Raw genomic sequence first — 16,063 nt, forward strand, 5'->3', positions numbered from 1 at the left:
ATTAGTTTCATGAGTCTCTCAGAAAATGAGAACTTTTATATTTTATCTAAAGAGGTAAGAAATAAGTAATATCTTAAGATGCTTTTATTTTGTTTGTTTTAACAAATTTACTCAATTTTGTACTTACTTTTATATACATTTTTTTATTTTAATATTTGTCATACATATACAGCTCTGAGAGAAAAAAGAGAGACCACTTAAAAATGATGAGTTTCTTTGATTTAAACAAATTGAAATTATAATCTAGAGGAAGATGGATTATCAAAAGCCAGCAAACCAAGCTGAACTTTTTTTGTTATTTCAGCCATTTTTCATTTTCTGCAAATAAATGCTCTAAATGACAATATTTGTTATTTCTAACATGGACTGAAAATAAAGTAATGAAGCAGTACTGTTGTATGTATTATTATTATTGTTATTAATTTTATTAATATGTTTTTTTGTGTGTGTTTTTTAGTTACGTATTGATAGTTAAGACTCTTTGCTATGTTACAGGACTGCAGTGAGAGCAGGAAGTGAACAGAGATGCAGTTTTAACACCATAAATCCAGTAGAGGGAGTCAGTTCTCCACCTGTTTACCTCCCAAACTCCACCTGTGTAGATCAACCTGTCAGTAATATGAGGTCAGTCCATGTTAAAGTCAGCAGGGTCCAGATTTCCATCCAGCTGTTTAATTAGATTGTTTTATACATCATATTTAATAGTGTTGGACATTTACTCTAGTTTAAGGTCTGCAAGTTCTAACAGTCAGGATTCCCTTTCATTTCTGCTTCAGTCCACTGGAACCTGCTGTCTCCTGCCCTGTTTCAGAGCTACAGCTGGACACAATAACGGAAACACCTGTATTCTGTTCACACTAACTGTATTTTTATTCAGCAAATGTTATACTTATCATTATTAAATATTCAGAGTCTGGTAGTCACAGAAACTCCTGAATTTAATCAGTGGAAATTAAAGACTGAAAAATTATTTTCTGATTAATTGGTTTAATGCCTCCTGTCCAGCAGTTAAGAGTAACATTAATATTATATTTATTATTATCTATATATGTTTTAATATATTGTAATACTGCAAAAAATGCAATGTATTACGATTTAAAAGAAAATTACTATTATGGTATGAAAACAATATTATATGACTTAAACTTAAACTTGTATAAAGAGCTCCCCAGTTTAAGGGTTGTCTAAAGTGTGTCTAAAGTCATGTGGTCAAACACTGCACTTGTTGATGGTGTGAAATGAGCCCATTTCTCATCTTCTGTTTCCTGTTTCATTACCCTTTAACCACATTTACACCTCCGCACCTCTTCTATATAAGGGTTTTACACAAGTTATTTCAGCCTTATTATTCATACAAATTCAACATCATTAATCCTTTACTGATAATGATATGAGAATGATCAGATAGTCCTCACAATAAATAAATAAATTAAGCTTTTTTTTATTTATACTTAAGCGAAGTGTAAAAGAGCAGCAGAGGACAGGAAGTAGCTCTGAGCTATGGGGAGATGTGAGGACAGAATGGAAACTGCAGAACACACCGTCATCTTTTCTTCTGACTCTTCTCTCTATTTAGACCAGAGCAGATCAGAAGTGAAGGACAGTAGGACTGAGGATCTTCTGGATCTTCTGATATCAGCTGTGTTTAAAGAGTGATGCTGCCATGTCTCCCCAAAGATCAGCAAATATCACAGCAGCAGTGATCCTCATTTTACTGGCAGGTAAACTTTTACATTTATTACCATTTCTGATCTTTTTCATATTAATTAGTTTCAAATGTTTAATATCCATGTGTGTGAACTGAAAGTGTTTAGACTAAGTCTGAATCAGGTTTTCATCTCACTGATTTTCTGTACTAATGTGTATTTACGAATGTAGATATTTACACAAAATGTTATATTAAATCATGACACCCTTATTAAACAACAAACAAATTTTATTTATGGGGTAATTTTAACCAATACATTAATCACCGCTGTGTCACAAATTTCAGGCTTTGAAATCGTCTTTTTTTCTGCAGAAGACTTTGGCCAGGCCACTCCTAAACATTCATAAAGTTTCTTTTCTGTTTGGAATGTTTGATTTTCTGCAGAACCTGATTATGTTCAGCTCATGGACATGGATGAACAGACAAACTAATAAATAGTTTTCTGGTACAGAACTGAATTCATGGTTTCTTCAGTAACGGGAGGTTTATTCAATAAACCTCAATAACTGTCAGACGTTTATTGCTATCTTGGCAAAACATTTAGCAAACCTTTTCTCACTTTTAGGCAACAGCAGATCCCTATAACTCAGTATCACACCCTGGGCCTGTTGAAACCTGGGACATACAGTATCTCACAAAAGTGAATACACACCTCGCATTTTTGTATAATTATTACATTATATCTTTTTTTAATGGAACATCACTGAAGATATGACACTTTAATATCATGTAAAGTAGCCATAGAAGTAGTTATACAAGCTGTACAGTGACTACTTTACACTGTAAGATATGCAAGTGTCATATCTTCAGTGTTGTCCAATGAAAAACATAATATTTACAAAAATGAGAAGGGTGTACTCCCTTTTGTGAGATATTGTATGTTTTTTTAATAAACTTAGTTTTTCAGACAAATTGTTTTCTGTAGCTTTAAGGGGGGAGATGTTGCAGATTAGGGCTGATCTTTGAGAATAATTTTGTAAAGCTCTGATTAAATGCTTAAACTGAGATCAGTTCATCTGTGGTTATCAGATCTCCACCCATCTTCACACGTACTCATGCAGCTCATGATTCTGTAAATGTAATAATGTGATTATTAGCAGTGGTATTTAACACTGTGGATTTAATAGATTTAAGCTTCATCTGGACAAACAGGTAAATAAACACACTCACCACAAACAATGATTCTGATTAAGAGCAAGAAGATTGTAAGTGTGTGTGTGTGTGTACATTTGTGTGTGTGTGTGTGTGTGTGTGTGTTTAGTCCTACAGGGGACAGTGAATCAGCAGGTTGTAGGACAGAGAGCTGTCAAACAGACCTGTAATCGCCGCTGCAGTGGATACTGTTACTACAGGTGGTACAGGGGTAACCAGCAGAGCGCTGAAAATTACCTAGGATGTTCATTCAGTGCCGCAGTTTGGATCGACTCCACCAGTTCATCTAATCAGGACAGATACTCCTGTTTGGTCAACTACGCCCAGCCTACTTCAGACTGTAAGTACAGAGTCAGTCTGTCTCTCAGTGTCACTGAAGACTCTTTCAGTTTGTTTAGAACCAGGAAATCCGGTTCTACTTTAGATTAATGAGGTTCCTACTGTTATCAGTGCAGTTTTGAGAACGGAGTACCAAAAAAATATTTTGTAGAATAATGGATTTTTTTATGTTATTAAGTCATCGTACTGACATACTGAAACTAGCCATTACAGCAACATATTTTACTTCATTGACAAAATCTGATAATTCCTCATGAATTGTTTGTAATGTTTGGCTCAATAATGCACAGAAAATGTGATTTTACAGCACATGAAGTGGAACAGTTTATTTACCTTCATTAAACGTATTTATTGAGAAATAGAAAACAGTGTAAAAGAACAGCTTCAGATGCTGCAGGTTAGCTATTAGCTAGACATACTTCTCTTAGTTCATCTTTAAAAGATACAAACAGAGATTTATAGATGGAGTTGGTTGACCTATTATGTATTTTTAAAGAGTAGCCATCAAAAAGACTTTTTAATAAATATAATTTAAAGTAATCTAGCTAAAGTAGTAGCTAAGTGTCTAAACAGTGACAAACTCCTTACTCATTTGCTTCTTCAGCAACTGAGAAAGCCAGCCAATAGTGAGAACTGAGCATTTGATTGATCAGATTTTCTGTCTTTATAGAACCATTTAAAATACCAGCAGAAATGAAATGGTTATTAACTGTTTTTTTTATTTAACTTTATTTATTAAATATACATTTATATAATTTATACAACACTTTATATAACTTGCAATTCTTATCTAAAGCATAGACCTGATTACACACCGCAGACTATAATGTATTGGGGTTTATTGTTTTAGACGATGTCTGAGCTAAATTTAATAAAAAAGTAATGAAGTAATGTAGTAGTGAACATCTTTCCAACAAATGTTTTTTCATTGGTACTGAAAGGAAGACAGTGTGTGGAACTGACTGAGAGATTTTCAATTATTTTTTACTTTCACTTATATTATTATTATAAATTAATATTTTATCTGTACATTTTCTATTATTATTTTTTGTTTTAAATACGTGGCTTAATGTTTTAAAGTTGTCATTTGTCTTGAAAGCATTTAGAACTTTATTTCACATTTTTTAAATACAATAGATCACTCAGAGTTATATATGCATGCAGCATGTGAAACTGTTCTTCTACCCCATTACCTGCATTTACCAATAAAAACATATAGACAAAAAACGAGAAAACCAGGAAAAGCCCCCGTACTGACGTCAACCTGCAAAAACAATTTAAAACACAAGCACTGAATCACTTTCCTCACAAAATCTTACTTTTACTCACACTTAATTTTACTCACACTCAGTATTTCAGTTCTGCTGTTCCCACTGATGTGTATTATTCTTCATTTGTCTGTTTCTGATTTAACTGTTCAGAACTGTTTCAGTACTGACTGATCAGCACTGTACTGACTGTAATTCTGTGTGTTCCAGGTAAACTGGATCTGCAGCAGTGGGGAGTGACGTACACTCCTGATAGTGTGTGTGCTCTGGAAGGTTCATCAGTTGATCTCTCCTGCTCTTATAAACACCCTGGAGGACTCAGAGTGACTGAATCATTCTGGTTAGTTTGGCCTAGAGATACGTATGTAGATCTGCTACTGTATGATCAGTATAAGGGGAGAGTGCAGTATAACCAGACTCAGTGTAGAATGAGAATCACTGGTCTGAGAGCGAACGATGCTCGAATATACTGGTTCAGATTCATCACTGATGATCCGGATGGTATTTACACTGTTGGATCTGGAGTCCGTCTGTCTGTCACAGGTAGTTCTGGATCATATAAAACAAGTTTATTTAACTATGAGAGATTTCTACAGATAAAAATTAGACTAAATCATGTTTAAAATCACCTGCAGGTCTGAAGATTGAAGTGTTGAACACACAGGGAGGAGGAAAGCAGCTGATCTGTAGCTCCACCTGCACTCTGACTAACCCCACCTACATCTGGTACAGGAACGGACAGCCTGTATCTGAGCAGAACAGAGCTGTACTGGATCTGAGGGACCGCACTGTGGATGCAGGCAGCTACTCCTGTGCTGTGAAAGAACACGAGGAGATCCGCTCTGCTGCTGTCTGTAAGACATCACTTTACACTGCACTCACTCTGTTATCATCTCACTGGCAGATTCTACTGGATTCTACACTCAGTTTATTCAGTTACTCTCATATTTTGTATTAGAAGTTGCAACACCCCAGTGACCACATGTGATACTGTAGTATTTGTACAGTAAAACACTGTCTGAACAAGTTACTGTATATAAGCACAGACAGTGCGTCGTCTCTCAAAAGTGATGTCACCACAAGTCTAGAGCCTCTGCAGGCTGGCTGTAGTATGATGTGTAGCCTCACCCATCCCCATATATTTTAATGACATTTCCCCCAAGAAATCAGTTTTAAGCTGTATTCTGCTATATTGTAAGAAGGTGGGGTTATGCTTGACTGAAGGTAAATGGTTTGGTAATAATATACCTGAACTGCACTTTTACTGGTTAAACAATACACTAACTGGAAAAACTGGGTATTGTGGGAAAAATCAGATGTGCCTCTGGTCTTTAAGACTGAACTGTAAACCCAGAGAAGGTGGTCTGAGATGCTTCGTCTGGGAGAGGGGGAGTTGAATCTAGTGTGTAAGAAAAGAACAATAATACAAGAACGATAATATGCTTGAAGGATTGCAGGACTGAGATCCAGAAGGCCTGGTTTAGTGTTACACACAGACAACCTGACTGTGTTTCTCATTCAGAATTCACTAATTTACCTCTCAGTCTGACTTCTAACCGGAAACACAGCTAATGTGTCTGAAGGCAGATTTATCATGTTTATCTGATTATTTGATCTGAGAGTTTTTTCTGTATTCTTCCAGCATGTCAGTGATGTATTTAGTTTTCAGTGTATTTAGATCTAGTTATTATCATTGTGCTGTTTATGACATCTGTCCTGTTCAGGCTGAGAGTTTCGGTCACTAACTCTAAGTCTCTTTGTTTCAGGTGGGTTTGAAGGTTTGCAGGTGAAAGTGGAAGGTGCTGCAGCTGCTCCTGCAGAAGAACAGACAGTAACACTGACCTGTAGCTCGATGTGCTCTCAGTCCTACTCCACCTACATCTGGTACAGGACCATACAGCCTGTATCTGAGTGTAGATCTTCCTCCTGCTCTGTAGCTGTGGTCAGAGGAGAGATCAGCTACAGCTGTGCTGTTAAAGGCAGTGATCTCAGCTCTGCTTCAGTGTGTGAGTTCAGATTTTCACATTCACTAATTTACCTCTCAGTCAGTCGTCTGTATGGAAACACAGTTAATGTGACTGAAGGCAGCTTTATCATGTTTATCTGATCATGTAAAACTGAAATATTATAGTAGAGCTTTATTCTTTTTCCAACATGCCAATGATGTGTTTAGTTTTCAGTCCATTTAAAGATTAATATATAATCAGGAGTATTTTAATATCTGTTTTCCACTTAGACTCTCCTAAAGAGACCAGAGCGGTTGTTCTTCCCTCTGGAGAGAGAATGGAGGGAGATTCAGTGACTCTGACCTGCAGCAGTGATGCAGATCCTCCTGTTCTCACCTTCAACTGGTTTAAACAAAGTGTAAATGAATCACTGGGAACAGGCCAGAATTACAGCATCACCAACATCAGCTCCCAGCACAGCGGACTGTACTACTGCACCGCTCTCAACCAGCTCGGACAGCACAGCTCTGCACCCGCCCGTCTGGACGTGTTCTGTAAGTGCAGTTTGTTCTGTATGATCCTGTTTCTTCTGAGTGTAAGAAGTTCAGTGATTAGCTCAGTCTCTGTGCTGTTCAGATCCTCCCAGACCTCCATCTCTATCTGAGTTTAACGGGTTTAACGGCTCGATCACGCTGGTGTGCGTCAGCGACTCCAACCCTGCCAGCTCCTACACCTGGTTCAGGAAGACAGGAAGCAGCTCTGAACCTTTTAGAAACGGCTCTAATTTAACTTTAGCTGCTGAAACAGCTGGAGTTTTCTACTGTCTGGCAGAGAATCAATATGGATCATCCAACTCATCAGAGTGGCCGTTTACAACAGGTGTGTTATATGTTTAATAAATTTTACACTATTTTCAGCTATTTGTGAACAATCAAGACAAATTATTGTAGGAAATTCAGTGTTAAATTGAAGAAAATCAGTTTTACTTCCGCTACTTGTTTCTCTGTGGTGTCATTTACATATACACTCCCTTCAAAAGTACTGGAACAGTGAGGCCAATTCCTGCTGTTGACTGAAAATAATTGGATCTGACATTAAATATGATCAATATTTCAGCTTTTTTTTCCATCATTTTTTGTGAGCAAGACTGTTGTAACAGATAAATATTAAAACGATTAAAGTGAATAAGAATTTAATATTTAGTCAAAAATACTTTGCTTGCAATAACTGCATCAATCCTTTGAATCACTGAAATCACTAAACTTTTGTATTCTTTTTTGTGAGTTAATTTTCCTGCTGCGAAAATTTATGTAGATTAATGAGTTCACTGAGTTTCACAAATGAGCTGGTATGTTTGGGATCATGAGCAGATCCTTTTTTCTCACACTTTAGCCTTTCCATCACACTGGTAAAGGTTAATCTTTGTCTCATCAGTCCATAATCAGTAAATAGGCATGTCTCTGTGCTTCTTGGCAAATCTCAGCCTGGCCTTCCTATTCTTCTTGCTAATAGTGGTTTTCATCTTCTGGGGAAGCATGAATTTTTCTATGAAAATTAGACTGACTTCTGACCTGTAGGTTGTTGCTGATGTAATTATAGTTGATTTAGCGTCTTTCTTTACAGCAGACACAATGTTTATGTCATTAATTGCTGTAGTTTTCCTTGGTCTACCTGTTTAACATCTTTAATGCAGTACACCAGTGACGACTTTCTTCTTCAGAACATTACAAATGGAATGTCCAACCGGCTATGGCCAAAATTTTTGCAATGGCTCTGATTTTTACACCTTCTCTTAACATCACAATTGCTTATTTTCATTCACATACCACTCTGCTTTTCTGTAAGTGCTCAGTCTGCACAGGCAAAAGCCAAATCTGAATCTGATATTCAGCGCTAATTGTTGATTGAATAATCAATGTATCAGGACACACCTGGGCAATAAAACACACCTGACAGTCACATGTTCCACCACTTTTGCTCACGTGAAAAATGGGTGGGTTCAGACAGAAGGTGCTGTTTTCTGAAGTGTGTTTCAGATCCAGGTGTAAATAACTGGAAATATTAATTTCTCATATTCTCATATTCTCATATTCATCTTTTAATGTCAAACTCAAATGTTTTCAGTCTACAACACAAATAAAGGGATTGGCCTCACTGTTTCAATACTTTTGGAGTGGAGTGTATATATACAGCAAACTGCTGTAGGCTGAATGGGTGGAGCTAAACTGCAGTATATTGTTTTATTTAGTTCCTTTAGCTGATTGGTGGAAGCAGTATGCAGTCTGGGCAGCTGTTGGATTGATTCCTGCTCTGGCTCTCTCTCTTCTTACTGCTGTTCTGTGCGTTCAGTGAGTAACATTATTCTTTCATTATTACACTGAATATCTGAACTGTCTGTCTAAATGCAGTTTTAACCTCAACATAAAACTGCAGCCTCAAATGGAAACAGTTAAAGATGTGTTTTGTGTTTAATGTGAGATCAGGAGGAAGAGGAGAGCAGAGAGAGGTGCTGATGTTCAGGTACTGAGAGAAGATTCTACTGAAGCTGTTTATAAAAATGTTCCTATAGAGTTTTACTGAATATAGACTTTAATCTGTGTTTCCTCATCTCTCTCTAAAAGACTCTAAAGCCTGGAGACGACACGTACACAGCTCTAAACCTCGCCACCACCTCTTCCTCTGAGTACGACACTCTGACAGTAAGTCAGTGCAGTGTATGTGTGTATGTGTGTGTTTGTGTGTTCTTATTATTAGTATAATTAGGTAACATTGAATTTAATCCACAGTGGACCATCATTACGTTACAGATCTCTTTGCAAAACATCTCAGCCTGCCACCAGCATTCCCCCAGGATCCCTTAAAAGACAAAACATAGTCATATACAGCTCTGGAAAAAAAAAATAAGAGACCACTTAAAAATGATTTCTTTAATTTTACCAAATTGAAAACCTCTGAAATATAATTAAGAGGAAGATGGATGATCACAAGCCATCAAACCAAACTGAACTGCTTGTTTTTTTGCACCAGCAGTAAAGCAGGATAAAGTTATCCAAAAGCAGTGTGTAAGACTGGTGGAGGAGAACATGATGCCAAGATGCATGAAAACCAGGGTTATTCCACCAAATATTGATTTCTGAACTCTTAAAACTTTATGAATATGAACTTGTTTTGTTTTTTTTGCATTATTTGAGGTCTGAAAGTTCTGCATCTTTTTTGTTATTTCAGCCATTTCAATTTTTTTTTTGCAAATAAATGCTCTAAATAATGTAATATCTTAAAACATGTAATAATTAAATATTAAATTAGTTAAATTACTGGTACGTGTTTTCTTAATGTTAAAGAGAAACCATTATACTATTAATATTAGCTGTTTCTATCCTGCAGATATCCTAAATAACTGATATAACATCAACCAAATAAAGTATATTTAGTTATAAATAATGTTAATATTGTTTTATCTTCAGCACGCTACACACTCTGCCAACGATACATACTCAACTCTCAACCCTGCAACCAGGACGTCCTCTGAGTACGACACTCTGATAGTAAGTCTGCAGTGTGTGTGTTTGTGTGTGTGTGTGTGTGTGTGTGTGTGTGTGTTCAGTATATAACAGTTTCTGTGATCTGTGTGTGTGTGTTCAGTATATAACAGTTTCTGTGTGTTTCTGTGTGTGTTGTGTTCAGGTTGTTGCTCCTCCCCCGGTGCAGAGCGGAGCTCCAGACGAGGAGAATAACTAACAGCCGTGTTCAGTTCCTCTTTATTCACTGCTGAAGATTCAGATCTTTATAGAGGAACAGAGGAGCATTTCTGGGATTAGACAGCTTTTAGAGATCATCACTCATCAGATTCTGTCCTAAAGTCAGAAAGAGATTCAGTCAGATTCACTCAAAGCTCCTCTGTCTGGTGGTGGATAGAAGTTATATGGAGTTCCACAAAACTCTCATCTATTAGTCTATTAGTCTTGTATTTGAATCTCTGCTGTTTAAGTGAAATTCTCCTCTTCTTTCAGTCCCCCTCACCAATCATAGAAAACAAAGTGGATAAACTCACTATTGTATAAAATTGTATTATCTGTAAATAATGTTTTATCAACTTTGTAATAAAAGTTGTTGCTGTATAATAGTGTTTCTTTATATATAATAAATATAGAAATATAAATTAGTTTCATGAGTCTCTCAGAAAATGAGAACTTTTATATTTTATCTAAAGCAGTAAGAAATAAGGAATATCTTAAGATGCTTTTATTTTTTTTGTTTTAACAAATTTACTCAATAGTGTACTTACATTTGTATTGGGCTGTTTTATATATATATATATATATTTTCTTAATGTTTAATTTGTCATACATATACAGCTCTGAGAAAAAAAAGAAACCACTTAAAATGATGAGTTTCTTTGATTTTAACAAATTGAAATTATAACCAAGAGGAAGATGGATTATCAAAAGCCAGCAAACCAAGCTGAACTGCTTGAATTGATTTTTTGAGGACTGAAAGTTTTTTTTGTTATTTCAGCCATTTTTCATTTTCTGCAAATAAATGCTCTATTTTTATTTTATCAAACTGAAGTGGTCTCTTCATTTTTTCAAAGTTGTATATAAATACATTTATTTTTTCATAATTTTCATGCATTATTGTTATTTCTAACATGGACTAAAAATAAAGTAATAAAGCAGTACTGTTGTATGTATTATTATTATTGTTGTTATTGTTTTTATTAATCAGTTTTTTTTTGTGTTTTTTAGTTACGTATTAATAGTTAAGACTCTTTGCTATGTTACAGGACTGCAGTGAGAGCAGGAAGTGAACAGAGATGCAGTTTTAAAACCATAAATCCAGTAGAGGGAGTCAGTTCTCCACCTGTTTACCTCCTAAACTCCACCTGTGTAGATCAACCTGTCAGTAATATGAGGTCAGTCCATGTTAAAGTCAGCAGTGTCCAGATTTCCATCCAGCTGTTTAATTAGATTGTTTTATACATCATATTTTAATAGTGTTGGACATTTACTCTAGTTTAAGGTCTGCAATTTCTAACAGTCAGGATTCCCTTTCATTTCTCCTTCAGTCCACTGGAACCTGCTGTCTCCTGCCCTGTTTCAGAGCTACAGCTGGACACAATAACGGAAACACCTGTATTCTGTTCCCACTAACTGTATTTTTATTCAGCAAATGTTATACTTATTATTATTAAATATTCAGAGTCTGACAGTCACATAAACTACTGTATCTAATCTGTGTAGATTCAACACAGTATAAACACATAGTGACTTAGTTTTCTTCTCTTTTCACAAAGAAATAAAAAACTGAAAAATGATTTTCTGATTAATTGGTAGATTAAACAAGGAAGTAACAATGTTTTATTTTATTTTTTTAAAGCTACAGATCAGATTTTGGATAAAACATCAGTAAACATAGTTTGTTTCATGCCTCCTGTCCAGCAGTAAGTGTAACATTAATATTATAGTTATTATTATCTGTATCTGTACCTAGAGCTGTGTACTGCAAAAACCTAGGGATACGATACGTTCTGATTCAATATATTGTGATACTGCAAAAAAGGCAACATATTGAGATTTAAAAGAAAATAGGAAAACTATTATGGTATGAAAAACACAATATTATATGAATAAAAATGGACTTTTATCAAAATTACAGTTTTTATCCAGTCAAATCAGTCCAACATTATTTCATACCGATTCAAACTCAAAATGAAATGATCCACTGTCTGACACTAAATAATACTAAATAAATCATTAATTCAAAATGTATAAAGTGTTTTTAAGAATGAATAAAATCATTAAGCATAATGTCGCAATACTTCAATATATTAATATTTTCTTATACCCCTACTAATCATTATGTTAATATTTCAGAAGCAGTCAAATAAATTATTAAAACTACTGGTAATAAACTTGTATAAAGAGCTCCCCAGTATAAGGGTTGTCTAAAGTGTGTCTAAAGTCATGTGGTCAAACACTGCACTTGTTGATGGTGTGAAATGAGCCCATTTCTCATCTTCTGTTTCCTGTTTCATTACCCTTTAACCACGTTTACACCTTTGCATCTCTTCTATATACGTGTTTTACACAAGTTATTACAGCCTTATTATTCATACAAATTCAACATCATTAACCCTTTACTGATAATGATATGAGAATGATCAGATAGTCCTCACAATAAAAAAAATAATTAATTAATTGATGACTGACGTTCTGACAGTCTTAAGGGGAGTAAAAAAAGAGCAGCAGAGGACAGGAAGTAGCTCTAAGCTATGGGGAGATGTGAGGACAGAATGAAAACTGCAGAACACACCGTCATCTTTTCTTCTGACTCTTCTCTCTATTTAGACCAGAGCAGATCAGAAGTGAAGGACAGTAGGACTGAGGATCTTCTGGGTCTTCTGATATCAGCTGTGTTTAAAGAGTGATGCTGCCATGTCTCCCCAAAGATCAGCAAATATCACAGCAGCAGTGATCCTCATTTTACTGGCAGGTAAACTTTTACATTTATTACCATTTCTGATCTTTTTCATCTTAATTAGTTTCAAGTGTTTAATATCCGTGTGTGAACTGAAAGTGTTTAGACTAAGTCTGAATCAGGTTTTTTTTATCTCACTGATTTTCTTTATTGTTGCAGTGAGTGTGTGTAGCTCTTTAAGCACAATGCTATATTAATCCATGATAAATAATAAACACATTTTATTTTTGTTAAAATCTTGACCAATATGTGAATCACCTGTGTGTAAAACATATTTCAGTCATTCACATCATTGTGGAGAAATTTAAACTCCACTTTTCTCTGTAGAAGACTTTGGCCAGGCCACTCCTAAATATTCATATAGTTTCTGTTCAGCTGCTCAGATGTGGGTTTGCTTTTCTGTTTTGAGTCTTTGATTTTCTGCAGAACCTGATTATGTTCAGCTCATAAACAGACAGACTAATTAATAATTCTTTAATACAGAACTGAATTCAGCATTTATTTACTAAAAGAAGGTTGTACAGGTTTTGAGATGGGAAAACATCCCCACATTAATAACACTACCACCACCATGTTTAATGTTTATATGAGTTTCTACTGGAAACTACAGAATTAGCAATATGTCAAATATATCGCAGGACCTGTGTGAGAATTTAGACTGGTCTATCAACAGAACATTAAGGGCACTAAAGACTACTAAACACTAAGGGCAATTAAAGGCACATTATGATGTTAATTGCTATCTTACACCCCACCATCATGTTTGTTTTAATGCCTTGCATCTGCGTCATTTAAAGAGTAATGGGGTTACGAATATATCTACGCCAAATGGCGTGGTGGAACCAAGGTGTGCCACTGACAAATGAACCTAGACAAATGTCTGACGTTCATTGCTATCTTAGCAACACAGGCTCGCTGCACACGATCAACGTGTGTATACTTCCACTCAACTCATCACACACACACACAAGGACACACAGCAGTGCACAAACCCATCTTTTAAATAAAAAATAAACAAAATACAAAATAAATTAATATTAGTGTTCCCATAAATGATCTTGACACAGCGTGAATTGACTATAGACTCTATATTTCTGTGTATTTCTGTGTATCCAGAATCCTGAACTATATAACCAAAAGTATTGGGAAACTTGCTCATTTTTTGTTTTGTCCAAAACCAAGGGTGCTAAAAACAATTATTTTTCTTTAGACAGTCTCTGCTGTGTTAGCTTGTAAGGCTGGCGCCTAATACACAATAATGTGTGTCTGTGTGAAATGTGCTGTGACCATGTGAAAATCTGCAGTGCATATCCAGTGCATTTTCATGGGGCTGAAGTAGAGCGGCAAACAGGCAGGTACTGTATGCTGTCCAGTCCAAGTCATTATGTATTCAGAGCATTAAATCTTCTGATTACTATCAGGATTAAAAGAGTATTTATAAAATGGTAACTAATTATATCCTATAGCTTTATGGGAGAGATGTTGCTGATCAGAGCTGTGAAATTAACACTGTAAATCTCTGAAACCCTTTAAACTGAGCTCAGTTCTTCTCTGTTCATCAAATCGCCATCAACCTTCACTTTGTGCTGCTCATGATTTTGTTAATGTTATATATTAAATATAAGCAGCAGTATTTAACACTGTGGATTTAACACTCTCTCCACCAGGCCACCAGATACCAGCGTCATCCGAACAAACAGGTAAATAAACACACGCACACAAACACACACACACACACACACACATGTGCCACAAACAAGGCTTTCTGAAAAACATTGTGTATGTGTGTGTGTGTGTGTGTGTTTAGTTCAGCAGGGGACGGTGGATCAACAGGTTGTAGGACACAGAGTGAGGAAATTGACCTGTAGTCCCACCTGCAGTGGAATCTGTTACTACAGCTGGTTCAGAGATGAAGGTTACTGGCAGCAGACTCCAACTAGAATTGGATGTTCATCTACTGCCACAGTTTGGATCGACTCCACCAGTTCATCTAGATACTCCTGTAGGGTCAATTACAACATCCAGCCTCCTTCATACTGTAAGTACAGAGTCAGTCTGTCTCTCAGTGTCACTAAAGAGAATCATTCAGACTGTTTAAAACCAGGAAATCAGGTTCTACTTTAGAACGATGAGGTTCATTCTGTATTCTGTGCAGTTCTGAGATACTGAGTACCAAAGATTTGAGTTCAGTAGAATAATTAGTTTCCTTATCTTAATACTTTCGATTCCTGTACAGTAAATACACTTTTGTAAAACTTTATTCAAAACTTTATTCAGGATGGGCAAAACAAAGATAAACATTTTAATTCAGATAATTCTCGTGTTTATTATTGCAAGTGAAGTTATGAAATAACTTGAATCCCTGAAGCTACTCCACTTCTTAATCTAACACTTTATAAATCATGTGTTTTTGGTGTAACCTCACCCCCCTCTCCTCCCTCTGACTCAGTAGTGTGTCTCAGTCTGTATTTATCAGAGGAGGTCTAGTTTTCTAGCTGTAAGCAGAAGCTGACTGTGATTCTGCCTCTTAGTCTCCTCCCACGTTTTTATCTGCTGAAGGTTTTAATTGAGAGCTGATTAAATTAAGGAGAACATTTATACTCAAGTCATTTCAGATCTCACTTACTCAAAATGTTATCCATTCTAAAATCTTAATCCTTCTTAGCAGTAGTAAGTCTGTGATTTTATGCAGCTTTTGTTGGTTATTCAGAATTAATTATTAAACCTAAATAAATATGAATAAATAAATGTTGCATGAAGATTTTCTGTAATAGAGGAACCTACAGAAACACAGCCACAAACACAACAGCATCAATGAAGTCATGCTAACGAGCAGCTTTGATTGGTCAGTTCTAGAAGTGGACAATATCATATTTTATTGTATTATTATAAATGTCCATGTCATATTGAAGATATACTTTTTAAGCATATCGTTCATCAGTGCTATAAGAACAGTGACTGCATATTTCATTGCAGAGAGTAAGTCTGATATCACGTGCTGTGTTCACTTGCGTGTTTTTAAGCAGAGCAATGCTGTAGACATCTGTAAATTCTTTTCTAATGCAAAATTTGTTTTTTAGTGTAAAGCCTGGGAAACACCAGCAGCTTTCTGTGGACTCAGCGCCCCAAACCTGATCCACACTGAGAAACAGCCCTTTCTGAACACTGAATTT

The 16,063-nt window shown here is 35.7% G+C and overlaps 1 protein-coding gene across 1 annotated transcript; it reads left to right on the forward strand.

Moving 5' to 3' along the window:
* The first annotated feature begins 1,500 nt into the window (after positions 1–1,500).
* On the forward strand, positions 1,501–10,151 carry LOC125804992 (Fc receptor-like protein 1). The gene is made up of 9 exons (XM_049485129.1): positions 1,501–1,510; positions 2,970–3,200; positions 4,678–5,034; positions 6,234–6,473; positions 6,704–6,967; positions 7,050–7,240; positions 9,035–9,112; positions 9,878–9,958; positions 10,098–10,151. The coding sequence occupies exons 1-9, from the start codon at positions 1,501–1,503 to the stop codon at positions 10,149–10,151; spliced, it is 1,506 nt and encodes a 501-aa protein (XP_049341086.1).
* The last annotated feature ends 5,912 nt before the right edge of the window (positions 10,152–16,063 follow it).

The sequence above is a fragment of the Astyanax mexicanus genome, chromosome 11 (assembly GCF_023375975.1).
Source record: "Astyanax mexicanus isolate ESR-SI-001 chromosome 11, AstMex3_surface, whole genome shotgun sequence".
NCBI classification, from domain to species: Eukaryota; Metazoa; Chordata; class Actinopteri; order Characiformes; family Acestrorhamphidae; genus Astyanax; species Astyanax mexicanus.

Excerpts from the sequence above, each read along its gene's own strand:
- LOC125804992 (XM_049485129.1), top strand. Across the intron at positions 5,035-6,233 it reads TTCTGGATCATATAAAACAA|GTGGGTTTGAAGGTTTGCAG; the intron begins GTTTATTTAACT and ends TCTTTGTTTCAG. Across the intron at positions 9,113-9,877 it reads CTGAGTACGACACTCTGACA|CACGCTACACACTCTGCCAA; the intron begins GTAAGTCAGTGC and ends TTTTATCTTCAG.